Consider the following 24,643-nt stretch of genomic DNA (forward strand, 5'->3'; position numbering starts at 1 on the left):
GGTTTACATTTGGACCCTTTCTTAAACAGCGGAACCACATTCGCAACCCTCCAATCCTTTGGCACTACCACCGTGGCCAGTGACATCCTAAATATCTCTGTTAATGGCCCCACTATCTGTCCACTAGCCTCCCTGAGTGTCCTAGGGAATATTTTGTCCGGTCCCGGAGATTTATCCACCTTTATCTTTTTCAACACAACCATCACTACCTCCTCAGTTATCCTTATATGCTTCATGACCTCCCCATTATTTTTCTTTGCTTCAACTGGTTCAATATTTTTTTCCCTAGTGAATACTGAGGCAAAGAAATCATTCAAAATTTCCCCCATTTCCTCTGACTTCTCACTCAGCCTACCCTCGCTATCTACAAGGGGTCCAATTTTATCCATCACTAATCTTTTACTTTTAATGTACCTATAGAAACCCTTTGGATTTATTTTTACTCTGTCTGCCAAAGCCTCTTCGTGCCTTTTTTTGGCCTTTCTAATTTCTTTCTTAAGATTCCTTCTACACTCCTTGTAGTCCTCCTTCAAATTCTCAGCTCCCTGCTCTTTATACCTCTTGTACACCTCCCTTTTTCTCCTAACCAAATTTCCAATATTCTTTGAAAACCAAGCCTCCCTATGACTTCCAGCCTTTCCTTTGATCCTCACTGGAACATATCTGCTCTATACCCTCAAAATTTCTTTTTTGAATATCCTCCATTTTTCATTTACATCCTTACCTGAAAATATCCTGTCCCACTCAATACTCCCCAAATCCCTTCTTATTCCTTCAAAATTTGCTCTTCTCCAATCCAGAACCTCAACTTTAGGCCCCTCTTTGCTCTTCCCTAAAACTAAGCGAAAACTAACAGAGTTATGATCACTAGACCCAAGTTGTTCTCCAACATTAATGTCCCATACCTGACCTAGCTCGTTCCCTAACAGGAGATCCAGTATTACACCGTCCCAAGTCGGTTCTTCTACTAATTGATTTAGAAAACAATCTTGAACACATTTAACAAACTCTAGCCCATCCAGCCCTCTAACTGTGTGGGTATCCCAATCAATGTGAGGGAAGTTAAAATCTCCCATGATCACTACCTTATGATTCTCACACATACACGTTATCTCCCTACAAATTTGTTCCTCTAATTCTCTTGGCCCATTTGGGGGTCTGTAATACACCCCTATTAGCACCCTCATGCCTCCTTCACCCCTCAATTCCACCCAAACAGCCTCACTGGACGGTCCAGCGGTCGTGATAAATGGTCCAGACCCATAACATTAACTAACCATTTCTACCCATGGATGCTGGGCTGACTTGCTGAGTTCCTCCAGCAATTCTTTATTTGCATATTGTTTAGCCTGCTCACCAAAAGGAGTGGACTCAGGAATATTTGAAAACTGCACATCAGTAAACAGAGCACTTAACTAATTTTTATTATTTCTCCATATTTCAAGGGCTCCTGAGCACTAAACAATACTACTTCTGAAATTACTTCCTAATCAGCCTCCTACTAAGACTAAGGTATTGAATGGAATGGGTAAATTCCCTTTGGACACCCCCCCCTCAATATGGGAACAACCCCCTGGGTTAGAGGTAGTGAGAACAATCCAAGTTCAGACGAGTTAGTAAGGCAAGAGAAATGGGTACAGATATCACAACACCAAGGATTTGCAATCAATGTAGAGACAAAAATTCCATCACATCTTTTATTTGATCAAGGTTAATATCTGACCTTGACATATACTTCCTGAATTGGACATCTCCCACAGTTCCATCTTTTTGGATAATGGGACATAAATATTGGCTCCTATTTCATAGAATAGCTTGCTCGATTATATTTAACGCTGAACATCTTCCCTAATGTCTAAAGATGGATAGGGAAGAAGCAGAAGAATACAGACTTAATGCCAGCGAATGGGATTAGCAAGTACAGACATAATGGTTGGCATAGATGAGGTGGACCATAAGGGTCCATTTCTATGCTGTTTGTTTTTATGAGCCTTGTGGCTTCTGGGAATTATGTGAAGTCTTCATGATACCAGATATGACTAAATTCTCTCCTTTCTTTGACCGTAAATTCAGACTTTGTGATCTTATATGTGAGCCAAATGGAGAGTTTTTTTTTGCAAGGCTACCTCTGTATATTCACTGTCCCATGATGTGCATGAAGAGATCTGGAATAAGAATACACCACTGAAAAAAAAGTGTGGCAAGCCTCCAATATCCTCTTCTCTTCCTTCTCAGCCTGCATAACATTGAAGGTCATTATAGCATGTGCCCGTGTCTCATGGTTGTTGCTTGACCTGCTGAGTTCCTCTAGCAATTTTTTGGTGGCTCAGGATTCCAACATCTGAAGCTCTTGTGTTTCTATGGGTCAAAATATGTGCTGGATGTGGAAGACAGGAATATATATTTAACTACAATTGCAATTGAAAGTTACATTAGGGAGGCTAGAATAAATGGACAGTTTCCTGAACAGCATATTTCAAAGCATCCTAAAGAGCAGAATTCTTTTGCCCAGTCGTTCATAGGCTTGAAAAAGAATATGGAGACAGTGGAATTTCCCCTGGCTGAAATAATCAGCCAATCACAAGTACAAAGTAAATTTTAGCTGGATAAGAGACCAGTATCAACCTTAATGGGTTTTTTTTTGTACGTAGGTCACATTTTGTAAACATTTAGAAAGGTTAATAATGCCACAAAAGTAACAGATGTAGTTTTTAAATAAGGAAATAAAGTGCAAACTAATGGAATGAATCCTGTAAATATGGGAATTCATGATTCAGCTGTACAAGACTTTGGTGAGACCATGGTACAGTATGTAGTTCTGGTCTCGCAATTGGAATATTCACTAGGATGTTGCTGGGACTGGAGGCCTCGAGTAATAGAAAAAGGTTGGAGAGGCTGGGCATTTATTCCCCAGAGTTAGAGTCAGAGGGATGATCTTGTAGAGGTTTACAAAATCATAATCTTTACTGATTAATGTGTGCCTAAATGAAATTTCGAGAGAAAAGCTAGACCTTAGTGAATACTTCATTTCTTTATGATTTAAACCCCTCCAATTAACAACTGGTGAATATTATTTTACTGTAATTTGCAAACATTATAACATCATAGCTCCATGACATAGATGAATAAACATTGATGGGCTGACATTTTTCCAGATCTTGATGAAGGGCTCAAGCCCAAAACGTTGGTTCTATATCTTTGTCTTTGCTATATAGAATGCACAGTTTGACCTGCTGAGTTTCTCCAGCCTTGTTTTTGTTTTAACCATGGTGTCTGCAGGCTTCCACCATCAGATTTCTGAACAGAGAGGTGGAGAGGATGAGCAAATGTAGGTTCTTGGGAGTCACTATCTCGGAAGATCTTTCCTCAAACCAACACACCAATGGCATCATGAAGAAAGCCTCCACTTCCTCAGGTGTTTGCGGAGGAGCTAGTGGAGTTGTTCAAGTGAACTGGTACGGACTTGAAGGGCCGACATGGCCTGTTTCCGTGCTGTAAACGGGTTATATGGTTATATGGGTGGTTTTTTTTTTACAAAATAAAAGAGAATTTAGTTGTGAATCTAACAACCCTTTTATTGTGAAATACAAAATGAAGCAATCTTGAAAATAGCAATTATATGGTAAATAAGATGGCAAAGAGTAATCTTAAAATAAAATTTAACATGTATGCAGAAATAAATCATCTGTAAATAATAAAATGATTAAAATTAAAGTTGATAGAATTAGCCAAAAAAAAAAGACTTACTTTTGATACTCAAATCTATGAAAAGAAGATTGAACTAAAGTGAAGGTGAACAATTTATCCAGGCTTGAATTTATAATTAGACTACACATTAAACCTTAGAAAAGCGAGACTACTGGGATTCCAGGAATTTAAGAAGAGTGATGTGCTTATTGATGCACACTAGCAACTATCACATGGCAACATCTTCACTCCTAAAGCTTCCAGCCTTTTTTGGCTTTCGAAGTCTCAATTTTCTTGGCACATTTTCTTTCTCTGATTTGTCTTTCTTCAATGTTGTTCGTGTGGCAGATGTCTGTGAGTCAGAACGAGAAAGGCTGAAAGGTGCCATCTTTGACCTTTTAGACAGTTTATTCTGCATTGTTAACCTTACCTTTTTATGCTTATTCATGGGGCAGAAGTCTTGGGGAGAAGTGCCTGAAGAAAACAAGTATCCATCTGTGTCTCTGTTGGTGAGGACATGGTGATCTGGTTCATCTCTGACTGACCTTTTTGAATGGGATAAATGTTTCACTAGAATTTTTTTCTTCAATGGTTTCCTTAAAGACTGAGGAGAGTTCATCTCCATTGTTACCTCATCAAGAGATACAAGAGTCTCTCCAGAAATTATATTCACATCGCTAATTATTCCATTCTGAGAGGAGTCTATCATTTGCTTCATTTCTACTTTTTTCTTGACTTCATTTTGTTTAAGATTCTGCAGTGTTAACTCACTGTTGTCCACTGTGCTTTTCAAATCTGCCTTCAGCTGTTCAAAAGATTGCAGTTGTTCTTGGCAGTTATGTCGAGGTGGTTCCCACTTAATATATTTTTCCACTTTTGTAACAGGAAGTAATAATTGGCTTTGAACATAATCTTCTCTTCCACCAGTCGTTATATCCTGAATCTCATGGCTGAAACCTGCAGCAGACTCGGCTACATTCTGCTCATCTTCTGCTTCACCAAGCAGTGCTTTTGTCAACAAACGACGAGAGTCAGCTTCGTTCAATGTTTCAATTTTTGTGGAGCAGCTTTTTTGCACACTGAAAAAAACCCCAAAAAAGTATAAATGAAGGTGTTCTTTATCACCCAGTCCTTATGAAGAACATGGGATTCAAGTATTCCACATTTGTAAAATGTTTGCCTGCAATAAATGTCAATCTTAATTTTCTGTAGCTGATGTTTCCAGCTAAGAAAATTTAATGCTGATTTCACATAAATTTTATATTATGGCACAAAAGTAAAAGCAGGAAGTATAGTTTGTGGGGTTAATATACTACTTGATCAAATTGATTAAGACATTGTATAGAAAGACTTTATTCCTTTCTTCAGTGAAATTTTAAGGAATTCAAACATATAAAAAAACCCTCTTAAATGGGAAGCTATGTTCTGATGAAGTGGCCAAACGATTCTAGTGAAATCAGCAGCTCTGATGCATTTTGAGGACCTGTGTAGCTATCCATGCAACAAGCTGATTTCCTGGTTCATCTATTTCACATGAGCCTTTGACAAGTTTTAACACAATGCTTTTCCTAATTAGGAGGGTATCCTGGAAACTGATGGATTGTTACATCGGTCCTCAAAATGTTATCTATGTATATGCATCAGGGCTTCCAATTTCTCCAGAATCAACTTTGGCCACTTTATCAGAACATAGCTTTCCATTAAAGAAATACTCAAGGTTTTTTAAAAAATATCTCTGAATTTCCTTAATATTTCACTGAAGAAAGGAAACTGATGGACACCACTTGATAAGAAGCATCAAGTTATGTCTATAATAGAGTAAATTTCCTAAGACATGTTACAAAGGTGCAAAAGGGCACAGCCAGGAAAGAAATTAAGGCTTGCCAAAGAACAAGAGAGATCTTGAGTTCAAATTCCTGAGATCAGGAGCCAGGCAGGTGAAAACTCCACAACCATGAGGTTCATCTTCTGCACTCCAACTATCATTTCAATTTAAATGAAGAAGAGACATCATAGTCCTACAGTCTAATTACTTTGGTTATTATGGCACAATGCAAAAAGTAAGAAAATGGATATTAATATCCTGCTTTACAGCCAGAATTAGTTGAAGTCAAGCCAGCACATTTGATAATTACAACAGATAATTATGCCCATTGTTGAGTTTATGATCATTGTGTATGAAACTGTGAATTTTACTCAAAATGTTTTATTTGATCGCCAAACACTCCAAAGATGAAATATTCACCACTTGGAATCAAGACAACGAAACCTCCAGATTAATATATAAAATCATAAATGGTAAATGGCTCTTTTATTTTGCATGTGCCTGTGTAGGCTCTCCTGTGACCCTTCCAAAGGTAGATTGAGAATCATACCAAGCAGAGGTGAGCCAAATAGTGTTCAACCAACAGATCAAACAATTTTAAGGCTTGATTAAGAAATATATAAACTCTGACTTTGTCCCAGTAAATTCATGCAGTAATTGTGAGCACTTCAAATCAACACCAACTTTAATCATATTCAAACACTTTACATGAACAAAAAAAACCTAAAAATCTCAAAACATGTCACCGGATTTGAGTCATTTTAGAAATCAAGGATTTTTTTTTCACTCATATCTGGTTTTAGAGCCAAAATTAGCATCCATGTTTTACAGAAATTATTGATTCAAATTAATGTTAATTTGGGTAATAATAGACTTAGAGCTTAATCTGGAATAACCCTGTTCTAGGGCAGCACGGCTGGCATAACAGTTAGCACAATACTTTTACAGTGCCAGGGATCGAGACCAGGGTTCGAATCCTGTGTTGTCTGTAAGGAGTTTGTACGTTCTCCCTGTGTCTGTGTGGGTTTTCCCGGGGGGGTTCCGGTTTCCTCCCACCGTTTGAAACGTACTGGGGAGACAGCACAAACTCGTGGGTTGAAATGACTTGTTACTGTGCTGGATGTCTAAATTTTTAAAAAAAATTACTTCTGCATAGCCTTTATATGACCATATGGAAGAAAGAGTAGTAAGTGGATAAAGGGAATTTTTGAATCTGAGGAATACACTGGATAAAATTTAGAAGATGGAAGGTACTCTGAGGAAATACGGGGAGTGGTGATCAAAAATGTGAGCTCTGTGGAGAATCTTTAAGGAAGAAAGGGAGGCAGAGAAATATCTAGTGAAACCAACTTTAGATACAAGCAAGATGAGGAATAAAATACAATCCTTCTGTTGCTGTCTGAGAATTGTCACAGTGGTGAAATATAGCATGTGCACTGTAATTTGTTGAACAGTAAATGAACGTGCCTGCATGGGAGTGATTTGTTGGAATTCTGGAACTGTCTGCTGCTGGCAATAAAACTTAAAAAGTTAGCTTTGGTTTTTATCTCTGTTAAGTGCTTTGGAATTTATATCTTGGGACCATAAAAATCAATAAGGATATCATAAAAATTCAAAACGTTATTTTTCAAACAGCAACTTTCAAGAAATCAAAATCTAATGAGATTATCTGCCTTAAAAAGCTGCTGCTCAATTTATACTTATGGAAAAATAGCAAAGTAGTATACAGGAAAAAAGTACTCAATGATTAGTGTGAGGATGGAGGAATAAAATAAAACTGAAATAAATATTGATCAAAGAATAAATGTGCCACCCATTATATCTATAAAAATGTAAAATTTAAATTAGATGTACCTACACCTACAATCTCTGTACATTTAGAAGGGTAGGAGGACACTGGAGCATCAGGGGAAAATCCATGTAAACATGGGGAGAATGTAGAAAGCACTGGATTCGAATCGGGGTTGCCGAAGCTGTGATAACGTTATGCTAACTGAGGAAGATTAAAAGTAATGCAAATTAGTGTTGAGGAAACAGGAAGGTTGCAGAAGGACTTAGACAGATTAGGAGAATGGGCAGAGAAACAGCAAACAAAATACATCAGAAAGTGTATGGTCGTGCACTTTAGTAGAAAGCAAAAAACGGACAGACTATTTTCTAAATGGGAAGAAAATTGAAAATACCCAGATGCAAAGGGATCTGGAAGTCATTGTGCAGGATAGCCTGAAGGTAAACTTGCAGGTTGTGTCGGTGGTGACAAAGGTAAAGGCAATGCTGGCATTCATTTCAAGAGGAATACAATTCAAGAGTTTGGATGCGATGCTGAGGTGTTATAAGGCACTGCTGAGACATGACTTGGAGTATTGTGAGCAATTTTGGCCCTCATTATGTACCGACGATGGAGAGGGTCAGAGGAGGTTCGCAAGGATGATTCTGGGAATGAAAGGGTTAACACATGATGAGTGTTTGATGGCTCCTTGACCTGTACTTATTGGAATTTAGGAGAATGAGGGGGAAACTCATTGAAAGATTTTGAATGTTGAAAGGCATAGACAGAATATATGTAGAAAAGTCATTTCCTATGGTGGGAAAGCCTAGATCAAGAGGTAAACACAACTTTCGACACAAGCAAAATAAAGAATCAGGATTGAAGGGCGTCCACTTAGAAGAGAGAAGGGGAGGAATTTATTTCAGCTAGGTGGTAAAACGGTGGATTTTTTGCCACAGGCGGTTGTGGGTATGGTCAATGGGTATATTTAAGGCAGAGATTGATAGGTTCTTAATTAGCCAGGGCATCAAAGGTAATGGGGAGAAACTGGATTAGTTCATGATTAAATGGTGGGGCAGACTCAATGGGCTGAATAGCCTATTTCTGCTCCTAAACAAAATTATGTCTATGGTCTGATCTAATCTGTGAAAACAATATTTTCACAAAATGAAATTGTTGGGTTACTTTTATAACAAAAAGTTAATCTTGCAAATATAATAACTAGAAAATGCTGGTTCAACCGACACAGATTTTTGAAAGTTTAATGTTACATAAATTAATGTTCCTTTTTGCAAAAGGCCAGACATTTTATAGTCAGGGAACAATATTTGTCCAAACGTGGTAATACATACATATGCTTCAAAGCTTCTTTCTTCTTCTGGGTTGAGCTAGAGATATTGCAAAGCTCTTTTATTTCCGATTCATCAGCAAAGTATTCTGAAGCTCCAAGCTTATCACCCTATGAAAGAAACAAGGCATTTAATTAAAAAAAGGTAAACTATTTCTAAAATAACAATTGTTTTTCATTCTGCACTTCTTCTTTGGCTTGGCTTCGCGGACGAAGATTTATGGAGGGGGTAAAAAGTCCACGTCAGCTGCAGGCTCGTTTGTGGCTGACAAGTCCGATGCGGGACAGGCAGACACGATTGCAGCGGTTGCAGGGGAAAATTGGTTGGTTGGGGTTGGGTGTTGGGTTTTTCCTCCTTTGCCTTTTGTCAGTGAGGTGGGCTCTGCGGTCTTCTTCAAAGGAGGTTGCTGCCCGCCAAACTGTGAGGCGCCAAGATGCACGGTTTGAGGCGTTATCAGCCCACTGGCGGTGGTCAATGTGGCAGGCACCAAGAGATTTCTTTAGGCAGTCCTTGTACCTTTTCTTTGGTGCACCTCTGTCACAGTGGCCAGTGGAGAGCTCGCCATATAACACGATCTTGGGAAGGCGATGGTCCTCCATTCTGGAGACGTGACCCATCCAGCGCAGCTGGATCTTCAGCAGCGTGGACTCGATGCTGTCGACCTCTGCCATCTCGAGTACTTCGACGTTAGGGATGTAAGCGCTCCAATGGATGTTGAGGATGGAGCGGAGACAACGCTGGTGGAAGCGTTCTAGGAGCCGTAGGTGGTGCCGGTAGAGGACCCATGATTCGGAGCCGAACAGGAGTGTGGGTATGACAACGGCTCTGTATACGCTTATCTTTGTGAGGTTTTTCAGTTGGTTGTTTTTCCAGACTCTTTTGTGTAGTCTTCCAAAGGAGCTATTTGCCTTGGCGAGTCTGTTGTCTATCTCATTGTCGATCCTTGCATCTGATGAAATGGTGCAGCCGAGATAGGTAAACTGGTTGACCGTTTTGAGTTTTGTGTGCCCGATGGAGATGTGGGGGGGCTGGTAATCATGGTGGGGAGCTGGCTGATGGAGGACCTCAGTTTTCTTCAGGCTGACTTCCAGGCCAAACATTTTGGCAGTTTCCGCAAAGCAGGACGTCAAGCGCTGAAGAGCTGGCTCTGAATGGGCAACTAAAGCGGCATCGTCTGCAAAGAGTAGTTCACGGACAAGTTTCTCTTGTGTCTTGGTGTGAGCTTGCAGGCGCCTCAGATTGAAGAGACTGCCATCCGTGCGGTACCGGATGTAAACAGCATCTTCATTGTTGGGGTCTTTCATTCTGCACTATGTACCGTAGAACCATACAGAAAATGAAGTCCTTTCTATGAATCATCTGGAGTAAAAGTTTAGCACTCTCAGGTCAGGAATGATCAAGACCACTGGTCATTATTATGGGGATTTTAGGCAGAAATAAAGGATTGTTGAATGATTTTTAAAAAATTACTTCTGCAATAAATGCAATTGAATGTGATAACTTGTGTGGGATCTACATATTTATTACGCTGTGTCTTTTATTTCCCCAAGACAACTGAACGAGCGTTGGCAACACTAGCTGTACGGTACAGGTCGAGTTACCCCTTATCTGAAATGCTTGGGACCTGACATTTTTTGATTTTCGGATTTTGGAAGAATGGAACTAAGGAGTACAATAATGTCAGCAGAATACTTGTATCAACAGTTAAACAACAACAACAAATAAAGGCAGGCTTTTTGAGCGCCGATATGACACCACAAGTGGAAAATTCACATGTTTAGTAGTTACAAAAGAAGATACCTGCCCACCGCCACTGGTCCTTCACACCTACCCACTTCTGCCACCAGTCCCCAAAACCTCCCCACCGCAACCACCGGTCCCAATACCTGCCCACCGCCGCCAATCCCAACACCTCCCCACTGCTGTCAGGATTCATGTGGGTGCCAGTCCCAACACCCCCCTATCGTCACCACCGGTCCCAACACCTCCCCACCGCTACCACTGGTCCCAACAGCTCCCCACCATCGCCGTCAGTCCCGACACCACCCCACCTCCGACCGATCCTGACACCTCTCTACCACCGCCACCAGTCCCAATACCTCCACTGCCGCCGCCAGTCCCAACACCTCTCCACCGTCGCTGCCAGTCCCGACACCTCCCTACCGCTGCCACTGGTCCCAACACCTCCCCACCGCCTCCGCCAATTCAGACACCTCCCCGCTGCCGCTTCATGTCCTCGACTATGGTCCCCACTCCTGCCTGGGAGCCCGAGGCGACTTCTTCGATGCAGACAGCACCACACGCGATGTTGAGAATGGAGTCGCCTTTACCAACTCTGGCTGCAGCTGATGCTGAAGACTTGGACCCAGCTCTGTTTGGCATCTTCAGAAGCAAAGATTTTGTTTCCTTTTTACTGTTATTGTAATCAAACTGGCTCCAATAGAGCACCACAGCCCCACATGGGCAAGTAAAGTGTTGAATTTTTTCCACTTGTGATGTCATGTCAGTGCTAAAAAAACATGTTCGGTTTTTAAATACTCAACCTCTTCTCTGCTAAATCAGATGCACTAGAAAGACCCAGCCAATCCCAATGTTCACATTTCCACTATCTTCAAAGAATTTAACTCGTGTTTAGGGAATAATTAAACTTTTTTTTTAAATAATGCAATAAGGTATATCAATAAGAATAAATGGTTTTACTTTCAATGCAATCATCTCAAATTTCAGCCACAATAATTATTTATGTTGGAAAAAAAAGTGTTGATAAACCACTAAATGAGGCATAGTTAGGCACATCAATTCCAGATCAAATGGGCATTCCCATTTCGACTATCAGCCATCCCGTATATGGTCTCAGAAAGAGATGATCACTGAATGAACAATTAGTAGATAACTTTGTGCTGGCAAACTAGGTTCATTCAGAAGTGAATTGAATCTGTTCTGACCTCAATCGTGAAGGATTCAAATAGGAAAACAGTGAAGATTTGGGTCTCTTGAACATATCAAAAAAGATTCTGACTTGTATAATAGCATATGCCTCAGCTAAAATGGATTAATTCAGTGACATAATCACAAGGCACACCTTAGCAGAGTGACCTTGAGTATCTATTGACCTCCACAGAAGGCTATCCCCAAACTCTATCACTAATTTTTTTAAACAAATGCAAAGGTGAAGATATTTTTTAGGATCTGCAAGATAGCAACAATAATATAACATGAGATTTGGCAACATAACGTGTAACTAAACCATCAAAATATTGCGGTTAGCGATGGATACCTGAGAACAGTCATGAAGATCACTAGAAGTTATTAACCGACATGTACTGATTGCAATACAGGCAACATGCCAGCATCACACTCATTATAATAATTTCTGTCTGCAGTCAGCATAATTAGTTGATTGGCTGCAGGGCTTCTCAAGGAAGCCAAAGATTATGAATTGCCTGCATCAGTTAATGTTAGCATACACCTCTTAAAAGAGAAGTGTTCTGTGGGAGTGAATCAGAGCACCAGGCCAATGAAGAATAGCTGAACCCAAGATAGAGTGGGTTTCTGAACCTAAATGAGCATTTGAGAGAAGAGGTGGACCCAAGGACTGATGCTCTGTCACAACAGGACAGTTTCCAGACATACTATTGAAAGGCAGTGAGAGGAGTTAGCTGTGGATTTCAATGCCAGTAATCATGCTCAGAGGACACAAGATCATACCTCAGTTACTTTGTGGGTGTTCTTATTTATCCCTATCAGTCTACAGCTGCAGAATAGGATACCATAGCAGTGGACCAGTGGTGGGCTTGGCAGCCGATGGACTCACACAAGCTCCAGGCTGCTGGTGACCAGCTTGTGGAAAGCAGATATTGGGTCTGGGATTCATGTGGGGGCCAATAGCGAGCAGGGTTCTCAAAGGGCCACCAAGGTTCAGAACCAGAGGCTGAAGAAGGCAACTTAGATGTGTTGAGCTTGACAGGAGGGCATGCAGTTATGGAAGTAATGGGAGAGCAGGAGTTGGTGGGATCCATGAACATTCAATGGTTCTGAAAGGACTTTTTTTGCTTCTCATTTTCATTTTGATAGAGGTGCTCAACAGTGAATGTTTTGTGTTGTTTATATTGCTCTAGATGAAGTGGATGGGGATTTGGGAGAGGACTATAGGAAGCTCCAAGAAAAGTGCAGAGAACAAAACAAAGGACTCTACATCACCTTTGTTGACCTCACCAAAGCCTTCGACACCGTGAGCAGGAAAGGGCTTTGGCAAATACTAGAGCGCATCGGATGCCCCCCAAAGTTCCTCAACATGGTTATCCAACTGCACGAAAACCAACAAGGTCGGGTCAGATACAGCAATGAGCTCTCTGAACCCTTCTCCATTAACAATGGCGTGAAGCAAGGCTGCGTTCTCGCACCAACCCTCTTTTCAATCTTCTTCAGCATGATGCTGAACCAAGCCATGAAAGACCTCAACAATGAAGACGCTGTTTACACCCGGTACCGCACGGATGGCAGTCTCTTCAATCTGAGGCGCCTGCAAGCTCACACCAAGACACAAGAGCAACTTGTCCGTGAACTACTCTTTGCAGACGATGCCGCTTTATTTGCCCATTCAGAGCCAGCTCTTCAGCGCTTGACGTCCTGTTTTGCGGAAACTGCCAAAATGTTTGGCCTGGAAGTCAGCCTGAAGAAAACTGAGGTCCTCCATCAGCCAGCTCCTCTCCATGACTACCAGGCCCCCCACATCTCCATCGGGAACACAAAACTCAAAACGGTCAACCAGTTTACCTATCTCGGCTGCACCATTTCATCAGATGCAAGGATCGACAATGAGATAGACAACAGACTCGCCAAGGCAAATAGCTCCTTTGGAAGACGACACAAAAGAGTCTGGAAAAACAACCAACTGAAAAACCTCACAAAGATAAGCGTATACAGAGCCGTTGTCATACCCACACTCCTGTTCGGCTCCGAACGTCGAAGTACTCGAGATGGCAGAGGCCGACAGCATCAAATCCACGCTGTTGAAGATCCAACTCCGCTGGGTAGGTCACGTCTCCAGAATGGAGGACAATCGCCTTCCCAAGATCGTGTTATATGGCGAGCTCTCCACTGGCCATCATGACAGAGGTGCACCAAAGAAGAGGCACAAGGACTGCCTAAAGAAATCTCTTGGTGCCTGCCACATTGACCACCGCCAGTAGGCTGATACCGCCTCAAACCGTGCATCTTGGCGCCTCACAGTTCGGCGGGCAGCAATCTCCTTTGAAGAAGACCGCAGAGCCCACCTCACTGACAAAAGACAAAGGAGGAAAAACCCAACCAACAAATTTTCCCCTGCAACCGCGTCTGCCTGTCCCGCATCGTACTTGTCAGCCAAACGAGCCTGCAGCTGACGTGGATATTTACCCCCTCCACAAATCTTCGTCCGCGAAGCCAAGCCAAAGAATAGGAAGTAGGGAGGAGTATTTATTGTCACTTAAATGTGTTCTACTACCTGGTGTTGTTTAAGTACAAAATACAACGCAGATGCTATATTATACTCCCTGACATCCCAATGAATACACACAATTATGTGGTGTATAGTAGCTACTAATGGCTTCACCACTGTAACATCCACTAGGATCTAAATCAGAAGTGCATACACATATGTTCATTTGACTCCCAACTGCACCCGGAAAGGAAATGACCTGCTATCTGATATCTATTGCACATCATGCCAAGGAGTGCAGGATTTTATACTACATGGCTAAGCCAATAATTCCATTATTTTTCTACATAAGTTGCAGGAAACTGTCAACATTCAACAACTCACAAACCCACATTTTTCATGAGATCTTCTCCTAGTCTATTGTAAACGTTATTCTAATTCATAAATACTCTTTTCCAGAGCTTGCCATCAACTTTTCAAACATTTTTTCATGAAATGAAAACAAACTTTTATTTGATACGATACTTTCTTACTGGAATAAATAATAAATGTGAAATCCTGTTGCAACTTTACTATTCTGAAAGGGTTAATTAACACAAATCCTTGAAACAAGTGATCACAGTTTGAGAAAGTCCTAAATATTTCTCTCTCCCTATTCCCCAGAGTAGTTTTAAAACAAAACAGGTCACAAACACACAAAATAGATACAGAATTGTTCAATTAAAAGGCTAAAGAATGAGTCAGCCCTTGACACTGTGGGAACCTGCTGAAAATTCTACTGAAGGAATTATGTTGGCTCCCTCAGGCTGGAAATGAGCCACAAAGGGAAGCTGTTGCAAGGGAAGTCAAAGGACATGACACAGAATGCAAATCCAAGCCATCATTGAATGGGGATGTACATCTTGTGATCCTCCTCAAGCTTAATCAGACTGTTTAAAATGGTGAAAGCATAAACGAAATTAGAATTTTATCAACTGCTTCACAAACATTTTAGTTGTTGTAATCTTTCTGCTAAAGAACAATTAAGCATCTTTAAGAAGAAGAGTATAATGACAGGCACAAATATTTGTTGATCAAAAGGAATGCATTGTTCTGATTAAAGTTCTATTTTTACTTAGAATGATAATAACAACTGCAATGTGCTAAATATTAGATCTCATAATTAGGGGGTCAGCATCTATTTTTAAAGCCATACAATTCTCCATCACATAAACCTCAATTGTATCATTTTCCCCTAGTGATATTTTACATATTTTTAAAGATTATTTGTAACTAAGCCAAATCCATGGTTGCAATCTATTCAAAAGAGATATATTTCCACTGAAAACAAAGATGAAATAAAATAAAAAAAAACAGTAATTAAAGACATCCAGCAGCATTGGTTTCATTTGTGTCAATTATGCTATATGGCACCACAAATTCATTTGAAATCTCTTAATCTCTTAAATTCTTCAAAATTCTCAATACCAACAGAAATGTTAAAATTGGTTCAAATGGGAGTAGAATAATTCCTTCAAGGTCACTAAAACAAAAGAATTTAGCCTACAAAATCCACTAGCAACTTTGTCATCAAATTCACTTGATTTAATAGAGTTCACCCCAAACATACAAATGAAAATGCCACAATAGCCCAGATTTTACATTAGTAAAAGGACAAAGTTTCTGTTTTTTTTTGCTGTCAGTACTTCATAGAAAAATGAGCTAATTTTGTATTTTAATAAAGCAATGTTGAAGCTGCTGTCAGAGATCCAAAGGCCCTTAACAAGTTGAGCTGTTTGCAGTCTTCCCTAAAGGAATCAAACTAAAATCACTGGAACTAATGTAAATTTAATTTTTTTTTAGTGAACGAGTCCCACTGCATAGGTTGAAGCATTTATTATCATTTGTTGTCTGGAAAATCATTTGGCCCTGAAACAGCTTTTTTTAAAATATAGTTTTAAATAGTTTTAATTTTAAAGTACAAGGGATAATAAAATAAGTATTTCAATCTCTACTGTTACCAAGTGTATGTTGTTGACATTGGTCGGTGCTTTAAATAAAGTCGGTGTAAATTATTTCAAGTACTTGGGAAATCAGGTTTGTGTCATCAGTTGTTGAACATTAGGAATTCACTTTGCACTGACACATAACATTGCATATGCATTGGGCAAATTAGAAGCTCTTAGCAGAGAGGTTACAAGATCTTAATGAGGACTATTATGTCCTTTAACCAAATGTACCTAAACCTGATATCTGACAGCAAACTCTGGAACACAAAGGTAAAAAGTATTAAGTTGTAAATAGGCAAAGCAACGGATCTATTGGCAAGGCAATAAAAACAAAACATCTTCTAAAATGACCAACAACACACCAAATAATACAAAAGCTGAATTAAAAGTACAAGCGCACACAACTCCATAATACAAAAACTCAAAATAAATATTCTTTGCAAAATTAGTCCACATCTTTGCCAAGACATTCAATTAAAACAATCTCACAGTTTATATAATGAATATATTAGCAACATTTTAAATAATAAATATTCTTCAAAAGATTTATTTGCTTACATTTTCCACACACTTATAATCTCTATCTGGATGGTAAATTCCTAACAGTGATTGAAGCACAGGCTGAAAATCAAAATAATCATACATTTCTAGCTGGATCTACAAGGAAAGGACAAAACCATGGAGTGGCGAAGAACGACGAAAGGCTAGAAAATAAATAATAATCTGTAGTGTGCGTGCTACACTAACTGTGGAGTAAGAACGATACACACAGTCTTATCGAGGTCAAAGACTGATCTATTGCTCTGCCAGCTCTGTTTATATTCACTCCCTGTCTCTGACGATAGGAGTGACATCATCGTAGCGCCAGCCTCCAAATGGCTGGCGTTCCTGCTGTTTCCCACTGTACGGGAGGTCATGCAGGACGACAGCAGTTGGTCCCTGCGGGGCCCTCGCTATCACTGTGTTCGCCGGCCATTTTGTGAGCCGAGTCGCGACTCAGTTCGTGGGTTGCTACATGACCCTCCACCCCAGAACCGACAATCGGAGTGTCTGTTGCCGCTGTGGGGGCCCGAGTCTCGACTGGCTGTCTAATGTCTACATGAGCCAGTTTCAGGAGGTTGAGGGTGAAGGTCATTTTTTGTTTGTTTATTCAGTCAGTGGGGCAGTTTGGTACAGGACAAATGTAGATGAGAAGTAAGAGTATGCCAAGGCCTCGTTCTTTGGGACCAAACAACAGTGGTGCATGAAGGGGAAGGACACCAAATGTTTGTGACTCTCTGTCTATGACTAGATAGGAAGAAGTCATCGAGCTTTCACTCCGCTGGTTGCCGGGGAGTGATGTTTGAAGAGAATTGATCATGATATCCACTGTGTCAGAAGTAGAGTTGATTGAGAAGAAAGATGGGGGACAGATTCAGTCACATAGGATGTTATTTTAGATTCCCTCAGTTTTACTGTACTCTTACTGACCTCTAGATGAATTTGTGAATCACTCCAATCATATTACAAAAATTCATTTATTCTACCTTTGGCATTTTATCGGTGCGGACTAGAGGGGCCGAGATGGCCTGTTTCTGTACTTTAATTGTTATATGGTTATATGGTCTCCTCTTTGCCAGCAATCCAATACACACATTGACCCATTATGCCTGACAATCCTGTACGAACCCTCATATGGCCATTGGAGTGGTTCCCGGTGCGCTCCCCGACGCACAAAAACATATTCACAGGTGTACATTCTTTGGGGACGAAAGATTTGGGCTGGCTGTGCGGCTGTGGCTATGGAGGGATTACGGTAACCAGTCTTTCCCTCAGCTATTTCAGTGTCACCATGGGGGTTTCCGATCCTTGACGGCAGCCAAGAACTCTCCCGTAATTACTAAGGGTGCACCGTAGACCACTTCTGCTGCGGAGGCATTAAAGTCCTCTTTCGGCGCGGTGCACATCCCCAGAAGGACCCAAGGCAGTTCATCTGCCCAGTTGGGTCCCTTGAGCCAGGGCATCAGGACAGCTTTTAAGTATCTGTGGAACTGATCCACCAACCTGCTGGCCTGTGGGTAATTTGCCTTGGTATTGTGGAGTTGGGTTCTCAACACTTTGGCCAGTGCCGCCCAGAGCCCCGAGGTAAATTGCACACCCCTGTTGGAGTTGAGAAGTTTTGGATCGGTGAACTTAGACACCCAGGTGTTCATTAGTGCCCCCGGCGCAAGTCTCTGTGGTCGTTTCGGACATTGGGACTGCCTCCGGCCACCTCGTGGAACGGTCAACCATAGTGAGGAGGTATCTTGCCCCATGGGAAACCAGCAGCAGCCCCATGATGTCAATATGGACGTGGTTGAACCTACGCCGCGCTGGCTCAAAAGTCTGGCGAGGTGCTTTATTGTGAGTTTTCACCTTGACACCTGGCAGAGCGTACAGGTCTTGGCTCACTGAATGACCTGTTTGTGGAGCCCGTGCCAGACAAACCTGCTGGCCACCATCTTTACCGTGTATCCGATGGCTGGATGCGCCAAATTGTTCACCGCGCTGAAGACCAGCCTTCATCATGCTATGGCACGACGGATGGGTGGGGGGGGGGGGTTCCAGTGGAGATGACACAGAGCAGCGTCTGGTTGCCGGGGAGATGACAACATCCTCCAGTCACAGCTTGGAAAGTGCCGTCCTATACATCGGGATCTCAGGGTCATCATGTTTTGCCTTGGTTAGGGCTGAATAGTCTATGCCCTGGGATAGGGAATGGACGGACTCGATGGCCAGACAGGAGAGTGCATTGGCCAACATGTTGCTCTTGCCAGTGATGTCCTGGATGTCCGTGGTGAATTCAGACACATAGGAAAGGTGCCTCTGCTGCTTGGCCGACCATGGGTCAGACACTTTGTGGAAAGTGAAAGTCAGTGGTTTGTGGTCTGTGAAGACCTTGAATTGCCTGCCTTCCAGAAAGTAGCGGAAGTGCCTGACCACCAGGTACAGCGTCAATAGTTCCCGGTCAAAGGTGCTGAATTTAAGTTCAGGTGGCTGGAGGTGCCTGCCAAAAAAGGCTAGAGGCTGCTATTGCCTGTGGATCAGCTGCTCGACTGCTGTGCTGGAGGTGTCCACCATGAGGGCGGTCGGTGCCTCTGGCCTGGGGTGACCCAGAAGGGTGGTGTTGGTCAGGGCTGCATTTGGATTTGATGATAACCCTTGATTAAATCGACCTTTAAAAATACCTGTGCCCTTGTAAGTTAGCAGTAAAGTCTTGGATATTGGGTACGGGGTATCTGTTTGGTGTGGTGGCCTCATTAAGGCATCAGTAATCACCACATGGCCTCCACCCTCCTGCTGCATTCGGAACCACTTGCAGGGAGGATGTCCAGGAGTTGTCTGACCACTGCGCTATCCACAACTCCATTTTCTTAAATTCCTCTTTGGCGAGGGCAAGTTTTTTTTGGGGGGGGGGAGGTAGTGCACCCTGGCATGGAGTGGGGGCCCTCTGTGAGGATGTGGTGGCTTAACCCATGCTTTGGTTCCGAGAATTGCGGAGCCACGATTGCAGGGATTTCCGCTAGGATACATGTGTAGGCATCGTCAGACAGAGTCGAGATGGGGGGTCAGTAGTTTGGCTTCCCCCAGGGGCCTTGTTTGAAAAGTTCTGACATGCACCAAACACTGCCCTTTCAAGTCTACCAGCAGCAGTGGGTGTGCAGGAAATTGGCTCTCAGGCGCGGTTGCGCCACTGCCACGACAGTAAAAGTCCACTTAAATCGGTGGCCAGCAAATTGTATGGGATTGATGCAGGTGCTTTAAGTTCATATAGAGGTGCTGCTTGCTGCCCTCTGTGCTGGGCCCTGCTTGGTGTTCTGGGTGTTGTAGGCTGTTTGGGGTTGGGGGGGGGGGGAAGAGGGGAGGAGAAGGACACATTTTGGCACCGGTGTCCATAAGGAACCATCTTCCCGACAGAGAGTCCCACACATGGAGGAAGCTGTCACCTTGGCCATCTGCTGCAGCCATTAACAGCGGTTGGCCATGGCATTTCCCAGAAACGCACAGGGTGGGCGGTATCAATGAGCCCCCGCACCCCATCATTGATGATAATAGCAATATAGCTGGGTAAGGGGTGGTCCACTTGCCTCTTTGTCTGCTGTGATCTTGTTGCCGGCTGGGGTCAGGGCATGGTGATCTGTTCCACTGAGTTTCTTTCTTTGCTCTCCAGAGTACGTCTGCCCGGGCTGCGACTTTCCTTGGGTTGTTGAAGTCCTCATCGGTGAGCAAGATTCAGATATCCTTGGGCAGCTGCTCCAGGAAAATTTCCTCAAAGAGGAGGCAAGGCTTGTGCCCCTCAGCAAGTGCAAGCATCTTGCTTATGAGGGCGGATGGGACCCCATCCCCCAAACCACCCAATCGCAGCAGATGGGTAGTGCACTTACGCCATGATAGCCCGAAACTCTTTGAGGGCACCGTATTTGCCTTGCTCTGGAGGCTGCTGTTGGAAATCGATGACCCTCACTGCCATGTCCTGATCGAGCAAGCTCACTATGTAGTAGCTGCGGATGTCATCAGCGTTGATCTGTCGAAGGTGGAACTGGGCCTCAGCCACACACGTGTGGCTGAAAAGTCTAAAATGTTGGCAGCTTGAGCGAGTCCAGGTGGACAGCTGCTTTGTCCGTCATCTTTGGGTCCAATTGCCGGTTGGACCTGTCGGGATCACCAATGTAGCGTGCGTGCTACGTGAAGTGTGAAGTAAGAACAACACACACAGTCGAGTTGAGGTTGAAGACTAATTTATTACTCTCCCATCTTTGTTTATATTGACTTTCTGTCTGACGAAAGGTGTGACGTCATCACAGAGCTGGACTCCAACTGGCGGGTGGTCCCACTGTGGCCCGCTGTTTCCCGTCATGTGGGAGCTCATGCAGGACAACGGCTGTTGCTTCCTGCGGGTTCTTCGCAATCGCTGCATTCACCGGCCATTTTGTGAGCCGGGTCGCAACTCGGATGGTGGGCCACTACAAGTGCAGTGGGAAAGGAATAATATAACAAAAATCCAGAAGAGAAGGAAATCTACAGATTACACAAAGCTACAGTCAATCTGCATTAATAGAATTGTATGATGTTTGGTTGTGAAGTTAATGTTCATGTAAAGCAAGCCAAGACTTGTTGCAGCATTAATTGGTTAATTTCTGACACTGCAACAAAAAAAAATGCTACCACTGATTGAAGTTACTGCAATAGGGTGATAGAACAAACTCTGCATGCACACTTCACATCTAACTAAATACTGCAGCAACTTCTAAACTTTAAAATAAACAATGTAAAGGAATCTTTAACTCACCACTGCCCTGTTTTCAATACAAATTACTGTTGAAGGCAGGAAGAGTTTAAGTTAAACAATTTAAATCAAGTTTTCACTCCACTCTTAAGTTAAACAACAGTCAATTTTAGGTAGAAATTCCAAATTATATTTTATTTGAAGGGGATGATTGCTTAATATAACAGCCTAAAATAAATTCTCAGATTCCAGCACACTCTTTCTGCATGGATTTCAATTCCAATGCATTGTGTTAAGGAACAAAAATCAAAGAGAGTGACCTTCTTGATGTCGAGCACCACCACACTGAGCACTGGCACACCTCAGGGCTATGGGCTCAGCCCGCTCCTGTTCATGCTACTGACCCATGACTGCATCACCAGATCCAGTCCAACAGCGCCATCAAGTTTGCAGATGACACAAAAGTAGTTGGCCGCATCAGCAACAACGAGTCACACTACAGAGAAGAGGTGGAAAATTTTGTGAAATGGTGCGAGAATAACAACCTGAGATGATCGTGGACTTCAGGAGGAGCAGGAATGGCCACCTCCAGTACACATCAACAACTCTGTGGCAGAGAAAATGGAGAGCACCGAGTTCCTTGGACTTCACTGGAGTCTCCCTCCACACCATCCTGTCCATCGAAGTGACCTTCCAGGACGGTTGTCTGAAGAGGGCATGTAAAATCATTGAGGACCTCTTCCACTCCACACACAGCATCTTTCCACTGCTCCCGTCAGGAAAGAGATATGGAGCCAGCACCACCTGGCTGAGGAACAGATTCTTCCCACGGGCAGTGAGAACGCTGAACGACCAAAGGAACTACTCACACTAACTATCTGAGACTCATATTTACAAAACAATATTTGTTTATTTGTATAGATGAAGTATTTGTCCTACATTTGTATCGTTTGTCTGTATGCTATCTTGTTTGGTTGTGGGGGGTAATTTAAGTCCAGTTTATTGTCATCTGATTATACAAAAACAACCCAACAAAACACCGTTCTCTGGTCTTCAGTGTAAAACATGCAGACACACAATCAGATATAACAGCATACAGTCAAACAATACATATGCAGGTCAAGTATTTCATCTATATAAATAAATATTGTTTTGTGAGTAACTGGATAATGAGTTTATTGTCATATGTCTTGTATAATGAGCAATATTTGCACTGAGAACCAGAGAATGCTGTTTCGTCAGGTTGTACTTGTGCAATCAGATGACAATAAACTTGATTTGATTGTTCTCTCTCCTATTCAGATGGCCTTTGCATTAGTAACAACCATTGTTACAACATATTTCATGAGGAAACTAATGCTGGTAATTTTTCAATGGTTGAATTATGATATGACTAAGCAGTAGACAAGATATGAAAATGGGTACAAGGATCAAAATTTCCAAATCACCTGCAATGTTTTATTGCACTACAGGTAGAATATTAAATATGCATTACCTATGAATTCAATGATTACTGCATGCAGCCAACTCTGCTTTCATTATTCACTTACTGATTCCACCAATTAGACATTCTGAAAACGATTACTCAATACTGCTTTAAAGATGTCCACTTGAGGCAGTTTAATGGTAACCACTTCTGATTTTCTTTCAAGATGGTGAATGTCAATGTATTTTAAAAATGGTCTGTATACTTTTCTCCAGTCAGATCACCCTGTATAATTAATTCAAAACTTAGCAGAGGCAACTGGTAAAAATGCATAGACAGGCATTTCCACACAGAATAAATGATTCAATTAAACCAGTCAGGTCATTTTAAATTGGACTGGGGACTCAACGCTGTATTCACAAATGGAAGAGGAGGACAAAGGCATGGAAGGAAGGGGAATTTGAATATGACTTACAATTATCAATGCAAATTTATCACACTGTTCTTCATGTTGTTGGACCTGTTGGAACTTAGAACATGAAGATGAGAACAGTACAGCACAGGAACAGGCCCTCCAGTCAACATATCCATGCCAAATAATGCCCAGGCCCAAATTAAACTAAAACACAGCCAAGCCAAAGAAGACAAGTGGAAAAAAAATGATGCATGTGCTCATTATACAAGACATATGACAATAAACTCATTATCCAGTTACTCACAAAACAATATTTATTTATATAGATGAAATACTTGACCTGCATATGTATTGTTTGACTGTATGCTGTTATATCTGATTGTGTGTCTGCATGTTTTACACCGAAGACCAGAGAACTGTGTTTCGTTGGGTTGTACTTGTATAATCAGATGACAATAAACTGGACTTAAATTACCCCCCACTTCCCTGCACAAGGATGTGACTATCTAGATACCTCTTAAATGCTCAGATTGTATCTATTTCCACCAGTACTCATGATAGCCCATTCACAGCGTCATCTCTCTGTGCACATAAAATTTTGCTCCACATAATATCCTTTAAGCTCGACTCCATCCATCCCAGTCCTCCTCACCAAACCCATTTAAATACATGTCCTCTAGTACGTGACATTTTTACCCTGGCAAAAAGATTCTATCTATCCTATCAATGCCTCTCATCATTTTATAAACTTCTATCAGGTCACCCCTCAGCCTCTGACACTCCAGGTGGAACCTCAAGTGGATCCAACTTCTCCTGATAGCTCATACCTTCTAAACCAAGCAACATTCCAGTAACCTTCTTCAGTATCCTTTCGAAAACATCCACATCCTTGCTGTAATGGGGTGACCAGCATTACACACAATATTCTACGTGCAGCCGAATCAAAGTTTTATATAGCTGCAATATGACTTCCTTACTTTTATACTCAATTCCCCATCCAATGAAGGCCAACATAATATAGTCCTGTTTTTAATCACCCTATCTACCTGCTTGGCCACTTTCAGGGATCTGGACACCCAGATCAGTATGCACATCAGTGCTGTTGGGATAACAATTGTACACCTTTTCTTCCAAAGTACAGCACCTCACAATTGTCCAGAATGTTTATATTTAATTACTGGTACCTCTATTCACTGGCACCTAACAGATTCAACTTGTACTAATTTAGTCCTGGAAGATGCTCAAATAACTACCACTTCCACCTTTGGGGAATTAGTACATACAAAAGATTATTTAACATCCGGTCAGTATCCAAGTCGACAAGATCATTTACATTGATGGTAAATGTCTAGGAGCCCAACCAACACTTGTAGCAAGCCATTAGAGCAACCACCTTATTTGGAGGGAGGAAACACCAATTTAATTATTGCTGTTTTGATTCCTAGGACTAATCTTCAATCAGTGGTAATTAATCCTATAAGCCCTTGTAGCAAATGTAGTGTAAAATACTTCTGATGATTC

The 24,643-nt window shown here is 41.9% G+C and overlaps 1 protein-coding gene across 9 annotated transcripts in view; it reads right to left on the reverse strand.

Annotated features, from left to right (window-relative positions):
• slx4ip (SLX4 interacting protein) overlaps nt 1-24,643 on the reverse strand; it is a 179,824-nt gene that overhangs the window by 11,690 nt on the left and 143,491 nt on the right. For 7 of the 9 annotated variants that reach the window (XM_069931864.1, XM_069931859.1, XM_069931861.1 and 4 more), the window contains 2 exons: nt 8,633-8,739; nt 3,628-4,766 (listed from right to left, as the gene is read on the reverse strand). In XM_069931864.1, the coding sequence (XP_069787965.1) occupies nt 3,917-4,766; nt 8,633-8,739 (957 nt within the window). In that variant the 3' untranslated portion in view covers nt 3,628-3,916. Of the gene's footprint in view, nt 1-3,627; nt 4,767-8,632; nt 8,740-24,643 lie in introns of those variants that run through there. The other 2 variants (XM_069931865.1, XM_069931867.1) reach the window with 2 other exon arrangements.

This window comes from Narcine bancroftii, chromosome 4 (genome assembly GCF_036971445.1).
Source record: "Narcine bancroftii isolate sNarBan1 chromosome 4, sNarBan1.hap1, whole genome shotgun sequence".
Lineage (NCBI taxonomy): Eukaryota > Metazoa > Chordata > Chondrichthyes > Torpediniformes > Narcinidae > Narcine > Narcine bancroftii.